The 20,503-nt window shown below is 45.7% G+C and overlaps 1 protein-coding gene across 1 annotated transcript in view; it reads left to right on the top strand.

Moving 5' to 3' along the window:
- COL23A1 (collagen type XXIII alpha 1 chain) overlaps positions 1–17,651 on the top strand; it is a 169,683-nt gene extending 152,032 nt beyond the window's left edge. Inside the window, exons 9-28 of the mRNA XM_079320229.1 lie at positions 3,248–3,364; positions 3,816–3,851; positions 4,368–4,394; positions 4,861–4,887; positions 5,986–6,030; positions 6,595–6,657; positions 7,928–7,972; positions 8,436–8,513; positions 9,790–9,843; positions 10,557–10,601; positions 11,099–11,188; positions 11,525–11,596; positions 11,919–11,960; positions 12,821–12,847; positions 13,271–13,342; positions 13,434–13,487; positions 13,700–13,726; positions 14,194–14,247; positions 14,878–14,964; positions 16,345–17,651. Coding sequence (XP_079176355.1) covers positions 3,248–3,364; positions 3,816–3,851; positions 4,368–4,394; positions 4,861–4,887; positions 5,986–6,030; positions 6,595–6,657; positions 7,928–7,972; positions 8,436–8,513; positions 9,790–9,843; positions 10,557–10,601; positions 11,099–11,188; positions 11,525–11,596; positions 11,919–11,960; positions 12,821–12,847; positions 13,271–13,342; positions 13,434–13,487; positions 13,700–13,726; positions 14,194–14,247; positions 14,878–14,964; positions 16,345–16,602 — 1,320 coding nt within the window. The 3' untranslated portion in view covers positions 16,603–17,651. The remainder of the gene's footprint in view (positions 1–3,247; positions 3,365–3,815; positions 3,852–4,367; positions 4,395–4,860; positions 4,888–5,985; positions 6,031–6,594; positions 6,658–7,927; positions 7,973–8,435; positions 8,514–9,789; positions 9,844–10,556; positions 10,602–11,098; positions 11,189–11,524; positions 11,597–11,918; positions 11,961–12,820; positions 12,848–13,270; positions 13,343–13,433; positions 13,488–13,699; positions 13,727–14,193; positions 14,248–14,877; positions 14,965–16,344) is intronic.
- The last annotated feature ends 2,852 nt before the right edge of the window (positions 17,652–20,503 follow it).

Genomic DNA, 20,503 nt, shown 5'->3' with positions numbered 1-20,503 from the left:
CTCCTGTATCTGGAGCTGCTGGGGCCAAACACTGGTGTGGCTGAGCCAGCTCTGCAGCTCAGTGCAGACACAAAAGGAGTTCTTCTCCCTCATTTTCTGCAAAATTTTAACTGCTTGCCAAACTTGCACTGCAGATAAAAACTCAGCACAGGAAGCATCCTGCAGAGCTCTCTGTGGCAGTCAACAGACATCTGTGGACACTTTCATTTTGTTATTTGCTTACTTTGGAGTGTTGTGTTGAAATGGCTACATCGAGGGCTCTAAAGCTGGAAATCAGTAGTGTTCAAGGTTTCTGTGCTCCAGTATTCCATTGCTACATGGGGTCAGACCCAATGGCCTGTTAGCCCACTGCCTTGCAACCAGATGCTTTGGGAATTGTGGGGCAGGAATAAGTTACTCCATCACACTTAACCCCTCTCCTGGAGCCTGGCTCTCCACACCCTGGATGTTTCTTGAACTAAAGATGGTGTCTCTCTATTTAGTATTTCTCAGGGTTGTTCACCTCTCATGGGCCCATCTGTAACAGGGGCTGTTTAAAATTAAACGTGTGATGGCTGGATTTGGTGGGATATGGTGTGTTTGGCCTCAGAGCAAATGCAAATTGTTATTTTACAGTAAAACAGATAGGGCTGGGCTTGGAACGTGCTTATTTGGATGATGATCACCAGTCTGAGGGACAAGAAAAAAAATTTAGTTCCTGTTTTGCTCTGTGGGCTTTTATGAAAATCCCACTTTATGCTCTTGTGTACTTTATGCACATAATGAGCCACAGAACTGTGTCCCTTCTGTCTACCACAAACCCTTTTGTTGTCAGTAGAGTCTTTTTGGTGGTTTCTGTTGCATTTGGAGGACCTGGCCACGTGCAAGGGTTCTGTGTCCTCATTAATTTCAATTTCTCAGTATTTCAGTGCTGTTCTTCCCAAAAGTAGCTGTGTTTTACTGAGTGTTGAGCTTAAACCCCCTCTCCACATCTTGAAAAAAATTATTGGTAGGGGTTATTTTCTGGGGTTGATTAGTTTTTTCTATCTGACTTTACTTTTTCCCCTCTCTTCTTGATATGATGGTCTTAAAACATCTGTGCTGGGAGACTGGGCAGGAGGTGGCCTTTCCTCTTTTGAGGTGGGGCCCTATCTCCCCCAAAACTGAGGTTTGGGGTTATATGTTATTGGTTTGCAAGGTTTAAAAGCCCTTTGGCAATTTGGAAAAGAGGTTTGTTCCCCAGAAACTTCCAAAAATCCTCATGGAGGCTTTGCTGTGTGCTCCCACAGGGCTTCTTGTGGCTTTACTCCACCCTCTTGATTTTCCTGTGGATGTGTACAGGGATGGGTGGATGGGGGAAAGGGAGATGCACGTGGTGTCCTGAAAAAGGAAATGTCTTACTGTTTCTCCCTAGATAGATGAGTGGAAAGGCTAAAACACAATAGCAATGACTACTGACACAGTCTAAATACATTGTTTTTGAATCATATAAATCTGGGAGATTTATCTGCAATTTGCAGGCTGGGAATACATCAGTATTCATTTGAGCCTCTGAAAACAAATACAATATTTGGTCTCAGGGAAATGCTGGGATATATCATCCCCTATGGGGTTTACTGGAATAATACTCTTTATTCTGCAGTAGGGGAATCCTTGCCACAGCTGCTTTGAATGTCCTATTGTACAGTGAAGTAGAGAAAAAACACTTGTTTCCCTCAGTCTGTGTCCTTTTACAAATATCCAGCATACCCAGAACCTTAAACCCCAGTGTTGGCTACCTAGGCTATTACTTACTAATGTATCAACTAATTATTAAAAAAAAAAGAAAAAAAATAAATATAGTGCTACAGCCTTTAAAACTCGCTCTTCTGTGCTTTCACCTTAAACTGCTGCTCTTTCTTCTTCTGCCTCCCACTTTCTCTGGACATAGATGGTTTTTCCCCACCTCAATCATGGATTTCTGGCTAATGATCAACTTGTCTATAGCCGGCGAGTGCTCAAGGTAGACACCAAATCTGCTGCCACTGGTTTGCTGTGATTGTTTGAGCTGCTTTTGCTTTTCTTTCTGGCTGACAGTGTACTGTTGTTATTTTAAATTGCCACGACCATGGCTGTATTTAGAGATGTTTGTTGGGAGCATGTTTGACTGAAATCCCATTGGAATTTAGAGGGCAGGCATTGTCAAAGTCGAGGGTCATAAAACTAATATGTTTTAACATTTGGTTCTTTGTGAGATTTGAGAATCAAGCAGGAAAGTCCTATAAATTTGATATAAACAGTGTTGGTATTGTAAAATAAAATGCATTAACACTAGAGTAATCTAAATCCTTGAACTCTAAATGGGACATTGTAATTAGGAAAAATTCAGTGGGAGACTCAACTTGACATAATTGGTTGCAGTGTTCAGCATTTGCAATTGGGTTTTTTAAAAAAGGATGCAAGTGATTTAGGAGCCCAGATCTTGTTGAAAGGCCATGGGACTTTTGCTGCTAAGTCACTTAAGGACTTGTGAAAAATCCCACACTTGTCTCTGATTTGAGGGTGGACTGCATATTAAACACAGCCCTCTGACTGCCTCGTGGTGACTCTCCCAGATGTTGCTAAAAGATTTATGAGGTGGCCTTTCCATGAGGTTTTGCCATTGTGCAGCCCATGGATGGGCTGGGCCCTGGCCCCAGGGCTGGGCTGGGCTGGCTGCTGGGGGCCAGAGCTGATTCCCAGCCTGGAGCCCCACAAGATGCTCCCCTTGGGAATGGCACCCACCAAACCTGCACAGCCAGAGGGACACAGCGTGTTCTCTGCACCCAAAATCCGTGGGGTGTGAGCAGCTCATGATGTCCACGTGTGACCTTGGCTGTCTGTAAAGGATGAGATTAAGCACTGCCAGTTTTTTGTGTGGTTTTCTGGCATGGTGCACTGAGCCATGCAGTGTGTGCATGCTCTCTGCCAGCATGTTGTGAGCCTGAGTTGTTCTGGGTGCTCTTGGCTTGGTAGATTCCATGCAGATGGTCCTAGTAAAGGCTTGAGCAGATTAAATCTCATTGGAAGGCTTTGAGCACAATCCTGGTTGAGGAACCAGAGCCAAATGGCACAAACTGGCCATGAGCTCACTTTCAGCTTTCCCAGCTGGAAGCTGCAGTTGAATTCCTCTGGGACAGCAGAGGCCAGGGTGCTGGTGGCCCAGGGACGCAGTGCATGTGTCGTGGACACCCTGAGGCCACCCCCTGCCAACACTTCGTCTCACCATGTCTGTGTGAACTTCTTCCAGGGTGATCAAGGTCGAGATGGAGCCACGGGCCCCCCCGGTCCGCCAGGACCCCCAGGTGCCCGGGGGCCTCCTGGTGACACGGGAAAGGATGGCCCACGAGGAGCTCCAGGCCCCCCTGTAAGGACGGGAGATGCGCAGCGAGCACGAATCAGGCACTGCCCACCCCCGAGGGACAGGAGGGTGAAGGGTGAACCCTTCCCCAGTGCTGCCACCACAGCCACTGAGTGCCCAGCCTGAGCCACTGCTGGGCCCCAAAGGCTGCTCTTAGAGCAAAGCCTTGGGGTGTGGGGCAAGCCAGAAATAGGGGACTGTCCATCTCCATCTTCCATCCAAGTTTGGGAGCAAAGAGCTGGGCCTGGGCGTGTATTTGCAGGTGCTGGTGTGACTCAGAGCCAGGAGATCTCCCCCAGTTCATACCCTTTGGATGACCTGCTGCAAACCTGAAAATCACTGGCAATTTATTTAATTAAAAAAACATGTGACAGCATGGGGAACATTCTAATTATTGCTGAGCATTTTGGAGAATGAGGGGTAATAGTTTCAATGTTGTTCTTTTTATTTTTTGCAGGGTTTCAAAGGAGAGCCTGGAGAGGATGGAGTCATGGTCAGTATTGCCCAGAAGCTTCTGTGTGTGTGCCCCTCACCCCCACTGTACATCACCCTTCAGCTCATTGCAGCAAGTGGGTTTGTGTCGTGCTTATGGAGGACAAAAAATGTCCTCATGAAACTGTAGCTGCCCTAAAATGGATGTTTGCCCAGGGTTACCTGTGCTCTGGGGAGAAAAGGGGCCAGTTTTTGTGTCCCCTTGGCTCTTCTGGAGGGATGTGGTGCTCCCACATCCTGACTCCTGCCCCTCTGAAGCAGCCTGGCATTGTAACTCCAAATTGCAAGGTTTATGCTGGATAAAAAGGTGCTTATTATACATAAAATACATGAACCATAAAAGGATATTATTTACTGGGAGCACTGAAAACAAATACAGCTCTATTTGTAAGGGAAGATAAGAAGTTGACATCCATGTAACTTTTTTCCTTGGAATTAAAATACTCTTAGAAAAATGTTTTTATTCTGTTTTACTCTGTTGTCAAACAAGTAAACCGATCACTCTTATATTCAACAGGGTGCCAGAGGACCTCCAGGACCAAAGGTGAGCAATAATCTGTCTAACTTTAACATGAATTCTTGAAATAATGCTGCAGAAGAGGGTTAGGGATGAAAATAAGCATTTTTCAGTGGACTTGAACTTATCAATATATATCAGATGATGCTTGGAAAGACTGACCTGAAACAGAGACTGGAGAGAGCAGCAGCAATAAAATTCCAAGGCATTGGCTGGAAGTGTAATGTCTGAATGTGTCACTTCCTCAATATCACATCCACTACCCATGCTCAAACCTGGAAATGGGGGTGGAGGGAGCCACAGGGGGCTGGAATCTTCTATGCTGTGAGAATGTGCTTTCTTCCATTTGGGGAGGATAAATATGATCAGCATAAGCCAAGTATTTTAATTTTACGAATAATTTTTACAATTAATTTTGGTTGTCAACGTAATTTGCCTTATTTTCTGTTATGTCCCTAAATTTCTTTCTCTTTGGTTGATGTTGCTGTTGAAGGGTGAACCTGGTGTCCAAGGGAAAAAGGTAAAATGGTGATTTTTTTTTTTTTTTAATTACTAGTTTTAATTTTTTTTTCTTTGCTTTGCTCTGTGCTTGGCTAGAGAAACAACTGCCAGAGGCTGGTGTAGAAGCTGTGGCTGTCCACACCAACCCTTCCCTGTGTTCCCTCAGTTTTCCTCCCACGCCATCCTGGAGCTGGGCATGGCTGTGCCTGCAGCCTGGCTTTCATTTCCACAAGCAAGCCAGAAGCTGCAGCCACATCTGCCCAATAGACAAAGAATAAAACAGCAAATGCCAAGCAAAGCAGTAGGTCTTGGGCCCTTTCTCTCCAGTAATTCAATGATCCAAGAGGTGCCTGGAGGATGTTCTCTGCCCAGGGGCCCTGGGATGGGTTTGAAATTCCTGGGATGGCCATCACCATGCAGCACTGCAGTCCCAGGGGAAATGTCCACTTGAGGGCCAGGAATGCTGCTTGTGTGTGGCATTGAGGATTGGGAGAGATTCAAATGTCCAAGTTCTCCACGTTTCCTCCCAGTGGTGCCATCAGGAAGGGGATAAATCACTGCCTTGAAGAGAAATCAGAGCACTGACAGGACCCAGCCTTGCCCTCTTACTGATTTGGCCCAAAACAGGGGTGGCCATGGGTGCTTTTCAGGCCAGAATTTGACTTAAACATTTCATAACCGACTGGTAAAACTATTCTCTTCAGCACCCATAAGTAGTGTTACTCCAGGAGAGCAACAAAGCACAAGCAACAGCAGAAAACCTCCTCCTGCAGAGGGTGTGGGTGCCTTGTGATGAAGTCCATGACAGCTTACAGGAGGTCTTTGGAACCCAAAAGGCCTTAAGGAACTTAATATTTAGTTTCTGTTGAGCATGGGAGAAGACCTTTGCCAGGGCCTGCTGTAAGCAGATTCTGGAAGATGACCACCCACCTTCTCAGGGGCAGGGAGGCAGAGGCAGGGCTGGGTGGGAGCAGGGCACCACGCTGCAGCCTCCTGTGCTCCTTGCTGCAGCTCTCCCCTGGCTCCTGCAAACCTCAGTCAGATCAAATGATATGCTGGAACCTAGAAAGTGTGTACAAGGTCTGTGTCTTTAACTTTTTGTGTTTTGTTCCATCAGGGTGATGATGGGATCCCTGGGGAGCCAGGACTCGTGGGCCCTAAGGTGCGTTCTGCTCTGTGTCCATCTAATGTACGTGTTGGGCAGCTCATGCTCTCTGGTTTTTGGCACCATATCACAGCTGGGGTAGGATGTGAAATATTTCTCCTTTGGTGTGGAAAAGAACAAGAAACTGTGAGAGTGGTGAGGCCCTGGCACAGAGAAGCTGTGGCTGCCCCATCCCTGGAAGTGCCCATGGTCAGGTTGGACAGGGCTTGGAGCAACCTGGGACAGAGGAAAGTGTCCCTGTCTAGGGTAGGGGGTTGGTAATGGGTGATCAAGATCCTTTCCAACACAAAACATTGAGAATTTATTATTCTGTGCTGTGGCTTTGGGCCAGCTTCATGGCTGAACACACTATCCACAGCCAAACTGCTGAATCTGAAAGCTTCATTTTTATCTCAAAAACTCCCCATTTGCACCTGGGCAAGGTGATGTGTTTTACAGCTGAAAGCAGAGCTCTGCTCCCTCGTGTATGTAAGATGAAGATAAATCAAGACAATGATAACCTGAATTAATCTGTTCTCCATCCTCCCTGTGTAGCATTTGTCTAAATGGTTTTGTTTTCAGGGAGAAAAAGGAAGTGTGGGTCCAAAGGGAGAGAATGGCACAGATGGCTTCCCAGGACTAAAGGTAAGGGAAAGCTGGAGCTCTGGCCACAGCATTGCTGAGGCAGAGGCTTCCAGCTGAGGAGGTGTTTTGGGCCTTTGCCTTCTAAAAGCCTCATAAGGTGCCAAAACTGACACAAAAGGAGTGATATTAAGAGTGTTTTGACTTTTCCTGGTGATTTGATGAAAGCTGGGTTCAAGCAGAGATCAGTATAAGAGTTTATAAGTCATCTACTTGCACACTTTCCACTGAATTGCCTTTTTCCTCAGAAACAGTAGAACTCTGATCACATTTCGATCCCATATTATTGATGGCTGTGGAATTGCTTCAGAGCCTCAGGCACTTGTGAGCTTTCCTGTCCTCCTGACCTCCAAAGCTGCTGGAGATACAATTAGACAGTCTGGGTTTGTTAAGTGGTGATAAGGAGACCTGGACAGCATCCGTAGGCTGTTATTTACTCTCTCAGCTGCTTTGTATTTTGTAGAATCTGGATGCACTAATATTTTCTATATCAAAGAGTTATGATTCTTTATTGGGCAAGAAAGTGTGTGTGAGGAAGAAAGTGGGCTCTAGTGAAGTTTAGTAAGCTTTTTCTAGAACCACAGTAGCAGTGCTGATTGAATTTAGGGTTTTTTCTGTACATTTTTACCATTTTTTACTTTTTGGAGAGCTTTAATTTGGTCAGCAAGGAGACTAACATGGGTGTGACAAATGGGACATCTTTTGAATCCTGAACAGAATTTCAGTTCATTGCTGTAGGAGTACTTTGACTTTTTAAAACTCTACAATTAAAAAAAAAATATGAATAGGAGGGGAGGGGGGGAAATTTTATAAAAAGAGGGAGAAAAAAAGAACAATTTGGCACAGAATTTTTCTTTACACTGACCCTTGAAAATGGTTTAAACATCTCGGCTGAAACTTTCCACATGCAAAACTCAGCCTGAAGCAAAGGGAGCCATATGGAACCAGCACAAAGAGATGGAGCTCAGCACACTCAGAGCAGGGAGAGGAGCTGGAGAGCAGCACAGCCCATACAGGGAGCTCAGCCCCAAACTGGCCACTCCACTCCCCCTGCAATGGCATCTCCTCTTGCTGTTGCACAAACATTGTTTTTTGCAAAATATATTCACTCTCAGGTCAAATTTATTTTCTTCTAGAAGAAGCAGTCCCTTGTTGATGTCAGAATTTTTCTTAATCTAAAGCGTATCTCTATGGGTGGGTACAGTATTTTTAGGATAAATATTTTATATTTTCCTTGGTGTCATTGAAAAAAAATGTGATTTTTGATTTTCAGGGTGAACCTGGGGAGAAGGGAGGAATTGGCTCCATTGGACCCCGGGTATGAATGTTCAGAATTTCAGTTTGGACCTGTGTATTTGTCTCAAATTTTGCTGTTCCCCACCACCTCTTTCTGCTTAGTATGTGGATGAATTGCTTCAGGATCAGTTCAATGTCAGAAAATAGAGATAATGCATATTTAAATAAATGATTGCACAGGTACTGAATGCTGACATGGCAAACCAGTCAAGTCCAATTTTCTTATCCTCATGACCATGCTGTGACCCTATTTTTTGCAAGAGAGAAGATGGGAATAAGAGTAATCAAGTGAGCATTTTTATGCTCTTCTCCATTACACGAAGTGATGGCCTTGTGAGGTTCGACAGTTCCAGCTGTCAGACTAAGGACTGGTTAAATCCATGGTGTTTGTAAGGTGATAACCCCCAAACACTGCATGTCAGGTCTTTGCTTTCATACCAGCCACCTGTCTGTGCTGTAACATTAAATAGGATCCATCCCTGCAGGGTCCCCCTGGGCTGAAAGGGGAGCAGGGAGACACGGTCGTGATCGACTACGACGGCCGAATCCTGGATGCGCTCAAGGTAATTCCTGCTCCAAGGCTGGGTCCTGCAGCTCTGGCAAAGCACTGAAATCTCTGAGCTCTGCCTCTGTGGTGTCTCCACTCTTGTCCCATGTCACCTCCTGAGATTTCTGTCTTGGTGCAGAGCTGGTTGGGAGGGAAGAAAGAGGTGATTGTACCCGGGGGCTGAGGATATTTAGGGTGCAGCAGCAAAAGCGATGGCGGAGCTCGATGGCAGCAGCTGGATGTGGGAGGAAGGGGAACGACACCCAGGCCTTAACCTGCCCAACTGCACAGTGCCCTGACCTTCTCATCAGGATGAAATAAGATTAATAGAATAAATACTTAATTACAGACATGTTTGAGACCCATTCTAATTGTTTTATAACAGGCTGCAGGGATACACAAAGTGCTGGTAATTTCCGTTTGCCAGATGTCCACGTGGCACGCAGCTTTGGGAGTGGAGTTTGTGGAGTGCAGTGGTTGGAGAGGCTCCACCAAATGTCTGGAGGCTTCATCTGCTGGACCCAGACCCTGTCCCATGTTCTGCATGCAGAGACTGCTGAGGGACATGTCGTTGAACCTCACTAACTTTGCTGTTTTCCTGCTTATTCACTGTTTGCAGTGTTTGTGCACTGGCCTATCTCATGGACAAGGCTCTGGAAAGGCTTCCAGTGTGACTAAGTGTAACAGCATTTGGGTGTGCAGCCATGGGGAAAGGTGCTCCAGGATATGATACTGGTTTGGTTTTCATCTGAGCAAAACCACAAATTTTGCTGCTTGAAATAATTTGCAAGTTGGAAAATACTTGTTCATCTCAAGGTGGTTTGTGGTCTTTACATCCAGCAGTGCCCAGGAAAAATAACTTCTTTAAGCATGCAAGGTTTTCCTGCTGTTTGTGCTCATACAAACTCCATTTTTTCCCTCTTTTAATTGCATCTCCCTGGCTGGCTGACACTGTTTTCAGCAGGATGCTGATTCCCAGGCTGACTGGCTGGAGCGGGCAGGATGCAAAAAGGGACCATGAGATTTGGGGTCCCACCTCCAGCTAAAGGCATTTTGCCTCTCAACATGTCTTTACAGCTGTACACCTGACTCACTCCCATTGTGTTCTGGTTTGCATTAAAAACTCATGGCAGAGGAACCTCAATCACTCTGTCAGCTGAGCTCACCTCAGTGTTTGGGCAATTCTGCTCACCTGAGTGTCTCTGGCTGGAGCTGCTCATACTCACAGCATGAGGACAGTGTGCCATGTTCATATTAGTCATGATCAAGCCTGGGTTTTTTCTGTGTTTCAGGGTCCACCAGGTCCCCCAGGGCCACCAGGTCCCCAAGGCACTCCAGGTTCCAAGGTGAGCCTGACCTCTGCAAACAACATGGTCTGACTCCTTGACTCGAGTCTCCCAAGCCAAAATAAGGCAGTTGAAGCTGTCTGTGAGGAGTTTGAGGTTGTGTGTGCCATCTAGCCCTTTCTCTGGCTGAAAAGGGTGGCTTTCACACAAAAGCCAAAATTTTTGACCTATGTCTGGCCTTCAGCCTCTTCCAGAGGATGCTGTCCCAGAAGTGAGTCCAGTCCCAGTTCCACAGCTCCCAGCTCCTCTGAGACTGCTTCATCTGTCTGTGGCAGGAGGCAGAAGTGGGAGAAGCAGTTGTGATGGGACTGGCAGTCCCAAGGCTGTGCTGAGCCCCCCCCATTCCCACCCTCCCTGTGTGCTGTTCACTGTCCCAGCCCTGTGTCCCAGGACCTGCTGTCCTCCTGCTTCAAAAGCAATAGTCTGTAATCTGCAGCCAGCTGTTCCTTAAAAAGAAGAATGTAATCTGTAAAAAAGTACCTCTTGAAAGAAGGGGGTGGGACAGGATTTTGGTGCCTTTTGAGGTCTCTGTGCCAATATTCACATCAGCTTGTGATGCTGGTGGCTCACTGACCACGGTCCTAATCCTGGCACTGTCAAACCCATAACCACAACAGTTGTGTGTGAATAACTCATTTCCTTGCACAATGCTTTCCCAAGATAAATTATTAATTTAATTTACCTTGGGCTCCCCTTTCTTTGTCTCCCTTCAGGGAGAGCTGGGCTTGCCAGGTCCTCGTGGAATGGATGGTGAAAAGGTGAGTGAGGCACGGCTGCATCCAGCGAGGCTTTGCCAGGAGCCAAATGAAAAGGAGACTTGCTGTGTGTCTGTGAAAAGCAAATCCAGCCTGCCAGGAGAGAGCTCTGCTGTGGAGTGGAGCATCAGGGAGCAGCTGTGTCCAGGCCCTTTGCCTGCAGCCCCTGCTCTGCTCTGGGTGTGCCAATGCTGCTCGTGGCCATGTCTGCTGAGCTAAAGGGGCTCCTTTCACAAGCAGTTCATCAGATGCTGTCTCAAATCTTTTTGTAAATCTTCCCAACCCCAAATGGCTGCAATCCCTCCTGCAGCCCAGCCAAATTCTGCTGCACCCTCAAAATTGGCATCTGTGAGTCTGAATGTTAAAACATGTTCTCATGAGCTCACGCTGCAGAGGGAAACAGCAGAAAGGCAGAAGTGGCTGTTGTGGGGGTTGTTTTAAGAGTTTTCTCCTAAACATGCTGTTTTATCTCAAACATGCTGTTTTCTCTCAACTTGCAGGGTCCCAAAGGAGCAAAGGGTGACCAGGGCAGCATGGGGATCACGGGGCAGAAAGGAGAGACAGGAGAAATGGGCTCAGCAGGTCCCCCGGTAGGTCCCTTTGCCTGCCCCATCCCTCTGCTCTTGGTTCTTTAATGCACTGGTTTCTGCAAAGGCTCAGAATGGGGCTGGCTTGGATGATACAAGCAATGACCTCTCCACACCCCCTTGCTGGAGAGCTGGTAGATGTGGGAGCTTTGAATTTCTAATCATCTTATTCAGAATGTATCATATTTCTTCAGAAAATATTTCTTCAAAGTCCCCTGGAGATGACCATGAGCTTTCCTTGAGCCAAAGCTGGTGTTTAGAGGGAGACAAACCTATTTTTCTCTCATTTTTGCTTTCCTGGAAGATGCACCACATCAGTGTCACATTTTTATCTTTCAGGGAGCAGAAGGGCCAAAAGGAGACAAAGGAGAAAAAGGAGACACTGGGTCACCATGTCTACAGAATAATCATGTAAGATCTTGCCAACATAAAGTCTCTTTCATGACACAGGATCAGGCAAAGTTGGGGGGTGCAGGTTAGACCCACCAGTCCCATATCCATCAGTAAAACCCAACTGTTTTCTACAAGTTTTAAATGAGGTTTATTCATTAGGGAAGAACAGTTCTCACACTTAGCACTACGAAGTTACTTTAGATTTTTTATTGGTTGAGATACTGGATACTGCTGTTGTAATTAATTAAGTCATGACTCTGGGCTTTGTGAGGTTTCCTCTCCTGAACTACCCTCTCTCTTGCCCAGCCTTGTTAATGTGCTGTTTGATTTCCTTCTGCAGATCATACCTGAGCCTGGACCCCCTGGATTACCTGGCCCTATGGTAGGACTCTGGAAGGGATTCCTGCAGATTTGTTATTGTGTGTGATTAGATAAGGACAAGAGTTGTTCTGTTTAATCCCTGTGGGCTGTTTCGAATTGGGGAAAAAGATCAGGGAAGTGCTACAGGTCTGATCTGTCTTTGGAGAAATTAAAGCACCTGATTTAGGAGACTGCATCAGAGTTTATGGATCATTTTGCAAAAATGAAAGCTGTTCCTTAGGAGAAAAGGTAAAATCTTGTGGAATGGAAAATCTGTTCCCCACCATGACAGTTCTATATTCCCTTAAATTCACCCAAGTCATTCTGTTTTCTGCCATCAGCTGCACGGGGAGAGGATGCAGGTGGTGATGAACACACAGAGCATTTTTGATGGATATATTGAAAGGGTTTGGCGCCTACAATGCTCCAGAAGGAGCTGTCAAGGACATTGGGAAGGCTGGGATGCCTCTGCTGGGTCCATGGTTTACCTTGAGAGACCATGCTTCAGAAGCAGGTGGCATTTCAGGTGGCATTCCCAGCCTGGGAGGTATCTCAGCCCTGCCCAGGTGTGGAGGGCTGTGGTGGCACAGTGCCACCCCCAGAGCTTCCTCTCACTTTCCTCAGCAAAGCTTTTGGGGCTCTCACTCCCCAAAGCTTGTGTTGCAGGGCTTTATTGTCCTATGTTACACAGAATGCTCCTTTTCAGTTCCCCTGCCCTCTGATTTGATATTGGAGAACAAAATAAACTGCCACCTGTCTTGAAAATAAGTATTTGACCATTGTCAGCCCATAATTTGAGCAATAAATGGTTTAGGAAGGAAAATTTAGGGTATGTTTAAAAATGTTTGGTTTTTTTCAAATGCACCACTGTCTTTCCCACAGGGTCCTCCAGGAATCCAAGGGCCTAAAGTAAGTCAATAAATTAAATGTCACCCAGTTTCCCAGCTGCCAGTGCATTATTTACAGGCTCACAAAGGCCTGTCAGCTCTGGAGACTGAGTTTTTTGTCACTGTTGTCACAACACATCCCTTGGTTACACTGTTCAGCAGTTGGCATTTTGGAAAACAAGCCATTTTTCCTTCCAAGCATTTACAATCCAAACCCCTCCTCCAGCACAGAGTTCTGAGGGTTGGAGAGAGTCAGAGTTTCCAAACCAAAAGGCTTAAAACCTGTATTTTCAGCTATTTTCTTATAGGATGTGGTCAAGAGCAAAACATCAACAGTGGTGTGGGTGTAAGCACCCAGAAAAGGGGTAGGAGGTGGTGGGTGCATGAGGGGCTGCCCTGGGCAGAGCTGCCAGGTCTCCTTGGCTCATCCATTTCATTTCTGCAGGGTTTGGATGGTGCAAAGGGAGAAAAAGGTGACAGTGGTGAGAAGGGGGACCAAGGTGACACTGGACCTGCTGTGAGTTGTTTTCCCAAATTTCATTTCTGGCTGTTGACAGAACCTGTCTCTTAGGAAGCAATCCCAATGCTTTGTTTCTTTTTAATTTCAGGGTCTCCCAGGTGCTCCAGGGCTCATTGGTTTACCTGGTACCAAAGGAGAAAAGGTAATCATGGGTGTGGGAGAGGAGCAGGGACATTGGGGTGCCATCCTAAAACAGGGGCTGTAAATCCTGCTGTGGTGGGTGGCAAAGGAGCAGCCTCCCATCCCAGGAGCTCCTGGATGAGCTCTCACTGCCATGTTAAACCAACTGGATCTGTTTGTCTGCAACACCAAACTCCACACAGCACATCTTAATTTTTATTTTTACATCTGCAGGGAAGGCCAGGGGAGCCAGGATTGGATGTGAGTATGGAAACCATTAATTACTCATGGTAGAAACACAAGTAACACACATGTAACTTGAGATTGTTTGGAAAATATGTAGCTAGGACTGTACAGGCTGTTCCCCCTTAAACACAGTGTCCATGGAATGATGGCTGTAGGAAAGGGCTGAATTCAAGCCCATTGCTGGGCTACTTCCACTGCACAGTGGAACTGCTCACCTAAAAGTGCTGCCAGGGCTTCCCTTTCCAACTGAGAATATTTATATTGGGTTCAGTGACATGATAATTTCTAATATCTGCAATGTTTCTGGGGTGTGGTGAAGCACTCCAGTTTTTCCAAGAAATTGCTGACATACCAAGTCAACAGGAAGAAAATGTCATTCTTCACCATGACAGGACAGCTCATGTTGAACTGAGCCATTCACACACTAAACTTAAAAACCTTATTTTTTTTTCCTTTTTCCCACCTGAAAATTGTGGTGACAGGGTTTCCCTGGTCTCAGAGGAGAGAAAGGAGAGAGAAGTGAAAGAGGGGAGAAGGTAAGTGGGTTATGGCTGTGTTGATGCTCATGGGGCAGGACAGGCTGCTCTTTTTGGCAGGCAGTGCTGCTTGCCCTGGGAGCCACTGCCAAAGGCCTCCTGTGCAGCCCAAGGATTTGCACATTCCCAGCACAGGACAGGACAGACAGTTAATTTCTACCCACTTGGAAGGGTTATTGCAAGCCTGCCCCCACCCCAGCCCAACCACTGTGGGGAAATGGAGCAGTCTCCACGCTGCAAAGAATCACTGGCCTTGGTTTATAGACCTCAAAAATGGATCCAAGTCAAAGGTTTTGTTACAGGGACATTTAAACAAAAGGATACCCAGGTGGAGCCAGGAATTCAGCTCAACACAGGGCAATACCTGGAAGCTGCTGCTCCCACCTGCTGTCAGATACAACCTGGGTTCTAGCAGAAACTGCTCATTTAGTCATTGTGTTATAAAATTATCTGTTGCAATACTCCCACCCAGCTTTAACTGCAGATTTTCAGTGATTTTACTACTCAGCTGAGGTCACATAGTGCAGTGTCCTTACTCTGGGTGAGGACAGGGACTCTGCAAGTGCTGTGAGACATGAAGCAAAGGTGTTTCTTCCCCTTGCTCCTGATATCTTCCTGTTGTGCTGACAGGGTGAACGAGGAATTCCAGGGAGGAAAGGGGCCAAAGGACAGAAGGGGGAACCAGGCCCTCCTGGACTGGATCAGCCTTGTCCCGTGGTAAGTCTTCATTTCACTCATCCTAAGCACAGCTGCCAGGGCTGCCAAGGACACAGCTTTGCAGCCAGGGAAGAGCAGGGAGGATTTGGGAGTTCTCTCTTTTGCAGTAAATCAGAGCAGATGGTTATTGTTTTCTCACTTTTTGTAATGGTTTATCTGCACTGCTGGAAGTTCACTGCTCGCTGTAAGGCTCTTCACTGGCCAGATGGGAGCAAGCCACAGCAGTTAAAATAAAGCATCTTTGTGTAAAGACCTTCTCATTGTAGTCAGGAACAATGGACCTCAGTGGAGCTCTTCAGGAGAGTGTGAAGCTGCAGGCCTGGCTTCTGAGCATGTTTGAAATCAGGGAGTAACTGGGTGCAGGGGATGGGAGGTGATTTGAAAACAAGGCCAGCTCCATCCCTGCACACCAAGCAAGGGATGAGCCTGGGGAAGCACATGCTGGGGTTGATAGCATCCCAGTCCTGCCAAGCACAAGTGATAAATGAGCTGGAGCTCCTCAAGTGCCACTTTCTCTGGGAGAAGAGACCTCCCTGGTTTCTCTGCCTGTGGCTCAGAGCTGTCCCTTCCCAACACACCCCAGGCCATGGCTGTGCTGCACACACACAGTGGGCTTTCCAGGAAACCTCCCAGGTGTTTGAGCCTGGGGAAGCTGCATCTCCCAAGCCCACTTCCAGAATCTCTCACTCATTAGATAGAGCCCACAAAAACACCCTAGAGTTGTTTATAAGAAGTTATTTGACCTGGTAAAATTTACCTCATTTTTCACTACTGTTTTTCATACAGTGACAAAAACGAGAGAGATCCTTTCCCTGAAATGCTTTGAAGCTGGGGGATGAGAAGTATCAAATATTGAACTGAAACTGCTTAAATGTAACTGTTTAGAACTTAGTTCAGAGGCCTATAATTAAGAGTGCTTAATTTTCCTGCTTGCTCCAGGACAGTTCAAAAACCCACTTCTTCTCTGAAATTGTGACTTTTCCCTGCTCTCTGAGCACAGCTATGGCAGCCAAGGCTGTTGTGTAGTTCCACTATACCAGCAATGAGCTCCTTTAGTCAATATGCTTTCTTTTGCCTGGAGATTGAATGTGAACTGCAATTTTTTCCTCTCTTGACATGTAGGGTGATTTACCCTTTATTTCTTTAACTGCACTTCTACAAAGTAAATCTCTGGTTTGTGTGCAGATCTTTCCCAGATGACAGACTCTACATGTCATGTGCATTACCTACCATAAAACCACTCTGCAGACTTGCTGTGTCATCAGAAATGGAGCTGTGAAGCTCTAGACCTGTCTTCCTCCCCCTGTGCTGAAATATGGGTGTCTGTCTGTGTAACTCCTGTGTCTATCATTCTCAACAAGCAGTTATTTTTCCAAACAGGGAGATCATAGCATTGCAGGCAGCAAAAGGGAGCCAGGTTTGCCAGGCCTGGATGGGGTGAGCCTGCCCTGCCCTTTGGTACAGTATCTGCTCTTTCTTGCATGGCTTGTGTGTGTGCCTGCTGTGGCCAAGCCCTGTCCCAAGGAGCAAACCTCTCCAGGGAGAGGAAGGACACCAGGCAGCAGGGCTGGAACCAGATGTTTCACTCTGGCATTTGGGAAGGATGCCAATGTGTTGTGCCTTCCTCTTTCCAGCTAAAATGACTTTAGATAAGGAGTGTAAGTCATAGGGGACCACACAGAGGATGCCAGTCCCTTTATGGTAACAGATGCTCAAAATTAGTTATGGTTTCTTTCAGTACCTAGTTTGGTTCCCCTCGTGCCTGTGCTGCTGCAACCCTGTGAGTCCCATTTGGGATTTGAAAAGCTTTCCTCAAACAAACAGCCAGTCCTGCAGAGCAGGGCCACTGGCACTGGGCATCAGAAGGGCTTTGCTGTGTCAGCACAGAGCTCTGCCCAGAGCTCAGGTTGAGCCCAGTGGTTTTGCAGGAAGGTTTGTGCTCTGCTCCCCAAAAGAGCTCTGCACCACTAGCTAAGAGAGGTCATTGTTTTATTTTCATTTTTTAACCATAGAAAATGCTGCGTGTTAGATGATTTGCAGTTGTCCTCAGAGAAACAAAAGGGCAGTAAGCTGTTTCTCTTTCAAAAAGTTAAATTACTTTCAGATGTGTCCAAGAAACCAATTCCTAACAGCAGGCCTGCTCTAGCTTCATATTTACTCCCCAGAGATGTTCTATTTCCCAAGCATCTCCCATCTTAACTATACAGAGAAGGCAGGACCCATCTCTGTTGAAGGCATTGTAAACTGCAGTAGGTGATTCCTCCAATTAACTACAACATGGCCAGTCAGTAAAGAACTTGTGCATCTTCCTGGATAGTTGCAGGCTGGTTGAAATGTTGACTGCAGCCCAGGGTGCAGTGGAGGCTTGCTGGGTTTCAGTCCAGAGCATCAGCATGAGCCCCACACACAGCCATGAAGAGACATTCTGGAGTCACTCAAGTAAAATATGGTGCAAAGGTGTGTGTGGAGTTTTATGATGGCCAAAAAAAGTATTCTGAGTGCACAAGAAGGAGAAATAGCCCAAGGAAGAAATCAAACCCCTGACCATCAGTGTTAGGGATGCAGTTTAACAGCAGGTCAGGATGTTTTAGGTCAAACAACCACTCTGCACCTTGTTCCCCATACTCATCATCCCCAGACAACTCTGGCAAATGTACGTTTTACCTTTTTTTTTTTTTTTAATAGTTAGTGACTGTGTCTGCAGAAAAAAAAATGTGTGTTTTTTAACCAAGGTTACAGGAAAGCATGACTTCTTACACTATGAGTAGCTGGAGAGGCTTGCCTTACTTCACTGCATCTGTTTTATTGGGCATAGGCTATTTTACATATAAAATCAATACAGAATACAAAAAATGTGATGACTAACATTTACAGTAAAAAATGTTAAATTGTATTTTGACCTGTATTTGCACTAGCAGTTCTCTCTGCTGCATCCACATCTTCCCACCCCTAGAGAGTCTGGAAGTGGCTCTGAGGGTCAGTGCCTGTGCTCTCTGTGGCTCTACATGCAGAAATTCATGTAATTGGAGATCCAAAAGCCTTAAAAACATCCAGCATCAGGAAAGGCAGCTGAAATAATTTCTTCTGAAGTGTCTTGAGAGAGCTGGTCATACATAGCTCGTTCCTCTTCTAAGGGGCTCCTTCCTTTCCAGTGTTCTCCTCCTGGTCAGTGGGAGCTCTTCTGGCTTTCTGATTTTTGCATGTTTCTTGTATCTCCAGTGGAACAAGACAAATATTTTCACTCCCTTTGCATAGTCCACAACTCATCCTATTCTTGGTTCAGTAACTCAAGATTTCTTAAAGAAACTAAGTACTGCAGGATCAAATTTAACACAATTAGGATATCATCTAGGAAAAAAATACGTCTATCACCTCCCCCGAACAGAAAAGCACATTTTAACAAAAAATACATTCCCACATCATGCTTTCCATATATATGTTTGACTGCAAAAAACACTACCTTATAAAGCAGATTATGAAGTTAATGAACTGTGATTTCAAATCTTTTTATTTGTACACATTTTCTTTGTTTAAAGGAAAAAAAGTGTAGATTTCCACTTTTATATTTTTTTACCCTGAGGTGTATTTAATTTCATGTCATGCGTGACACATGGATTACATTGCCTGCATATTCATTTTTGTACATATACATAAATGGGTTTTGCATGGTAATTAACAGTGCTGCTAAGCCTTTCATTGTTGTGACAAATGAGCTTCAGGTTTTTGGGTCTGACACCTAAGCCACTGTCAGGAAAGCTGAATTTGTAAATTCAATTTTGCAGGGACCAGACGGACTGCCAGTAGCAGGATGTTGGCACAAGGTACAGTATCATTAATAACTGTATGTCCTTGAACAGGTCCTGAGTAATTTTGCTCCCTGCATGGTGATTGTTTGCAGTGCTACACATGCTTTAAGCAGCAGCTCACAGGCCTGGCAGACATGACATTAGGCCTTGGGAGAGCAGCATTCCAGCAGCTTCAGGTCTTGTTCTCCTCAGCTCTAGACTGGTGCTGGGAACACCAAAAATTTGCTAAGCATGGAAATCATTGTTAACACTGTCAGCCTTTTTGCAGGCTTGCTTGGGCTTTTCTTATGGCCAGGGAAGCTTAGGAACCACCCAGGGAAAGGCTGCACCATGTGCTCCTGTGACTTAGTCCATACCCCTCCCAGCTAAGTTAACAGTGCAGAGTTCCAAACATTTATTTTCTAACAAAGACTCTTCTGCCATTGTAATTACAACTCTCAACCACTGCACTGCTTCAGATCAGATCAGATCAGCACCCTGGGTGCAGGTGGTCAGGTAGTTTGTAGCATCTCGTGCACCCAGAGCAGCCAGGAGTTGGAAGTGAATGTAAAATGAGGATTTGCAGACTTGTAGGAGAATCCCCATTCTCCAACAGGAGTATGACACTGAAGCTGAGTGGAATTACAAACCCAGCTGTAAGACACAGCTGGATTTAACAGCATGTCACTAACTGGTTGTAAACCCTCAGTCAGAATGTGAGCAGACCCTTGGTATATCAGAGGCTCTGTGTAATTTGAATGTACTGTTAATATTAAAAGAAATCTGAATGCCAATCCTTATAGTATTAACAGTAAGATTTGTAAGTGTAATGAATGGAGCATTTTTCTGATTAAAATGTTTGTTTGTGTGTTCTTTTTCAGTGATCTCTAAGCATGAAGCACAATATGTAAATAATGTGATATATTTTGATCTTTTTAATTTTTGTATAAAAAAAGGAAAAAAAAAAACTTTTGACAGTAATATATTGACCTTTTTTTATACTGGATTCTGATACTGATGGACTTGGAAAATAATGTAAAGCTCCCAAACCCATCCCATTGCATGGTAACAGCAGGATTTGCTAAAGGTACCAATGACAGCAGCTGGGGATGAACAGTGTTCCCTGCTCATGCTGCAGTGAACTAACAGTACTGAGCCAGCCTCGTGTGCCTTACTGCATGAAGGAGGGCAAAATCCCTGTCCTGATTTGGCTCTTCATATTGCATTGTATATGCACATTAAAAGGGTGAAAAAAACTGGCTGAAAACAAAGAAAAGAAGGATGCAGCCCTAAAAATGAAAGAAGCTGCTGTCTACTGTCTGGTCACACAGAAGGACTTGCAACCTGCACAGGAAACAAAGCCAAGCTCCATCCATTGCTACCTGCCCTGGGTGTGATGGAAACAGCAACTCTGGGGCTAAACACAACAAACTTGACTGCCTGTGGTTATTTCCTCTACAATCAAGAGAAACTACTCCTCAAGAGGAAGCACCTCTGGGTCCTGTTCTGGGGTCTGTGCCTGAAGATGTGCGAGCACTTTGTTACTGTGGAACACAAATTCCCCAGGAAGCTTCTGCTGCAGAATCTCAAAACAGAAACTCTTGGCAATACTTTCAGTGCAGGGAGTTGCAGGACAGGGAAGGCTCTGCTTAAGCCCCTTCTTAAACAACAGAGAACATAATGTTGCTCTTGGGGTTCCCAGAAGTTGGGAGTTTGGAGTATTTAATTGTCTTGGTTTGTGGGGTTCATTTGCT

Source organism: Erithacus rubecula (genome assembly GCF_903797595.1).
Source record: "Erithacus rubecula genome assembly, chromosome: 16".
In the NCBI taxonomy this organism is placed as follows: domain Eukaryota; kingdom Metazoa; phylum Chordata; class Aves; order Passeriformes; family Muscicapidae; genus Erithacus; species Erithacus rubecula.
The sequence above is the reverse complement of the archived record's forward strand: the minus strand, read 5'-3'. Positions and strand labels throughout refer to the sequence as shown.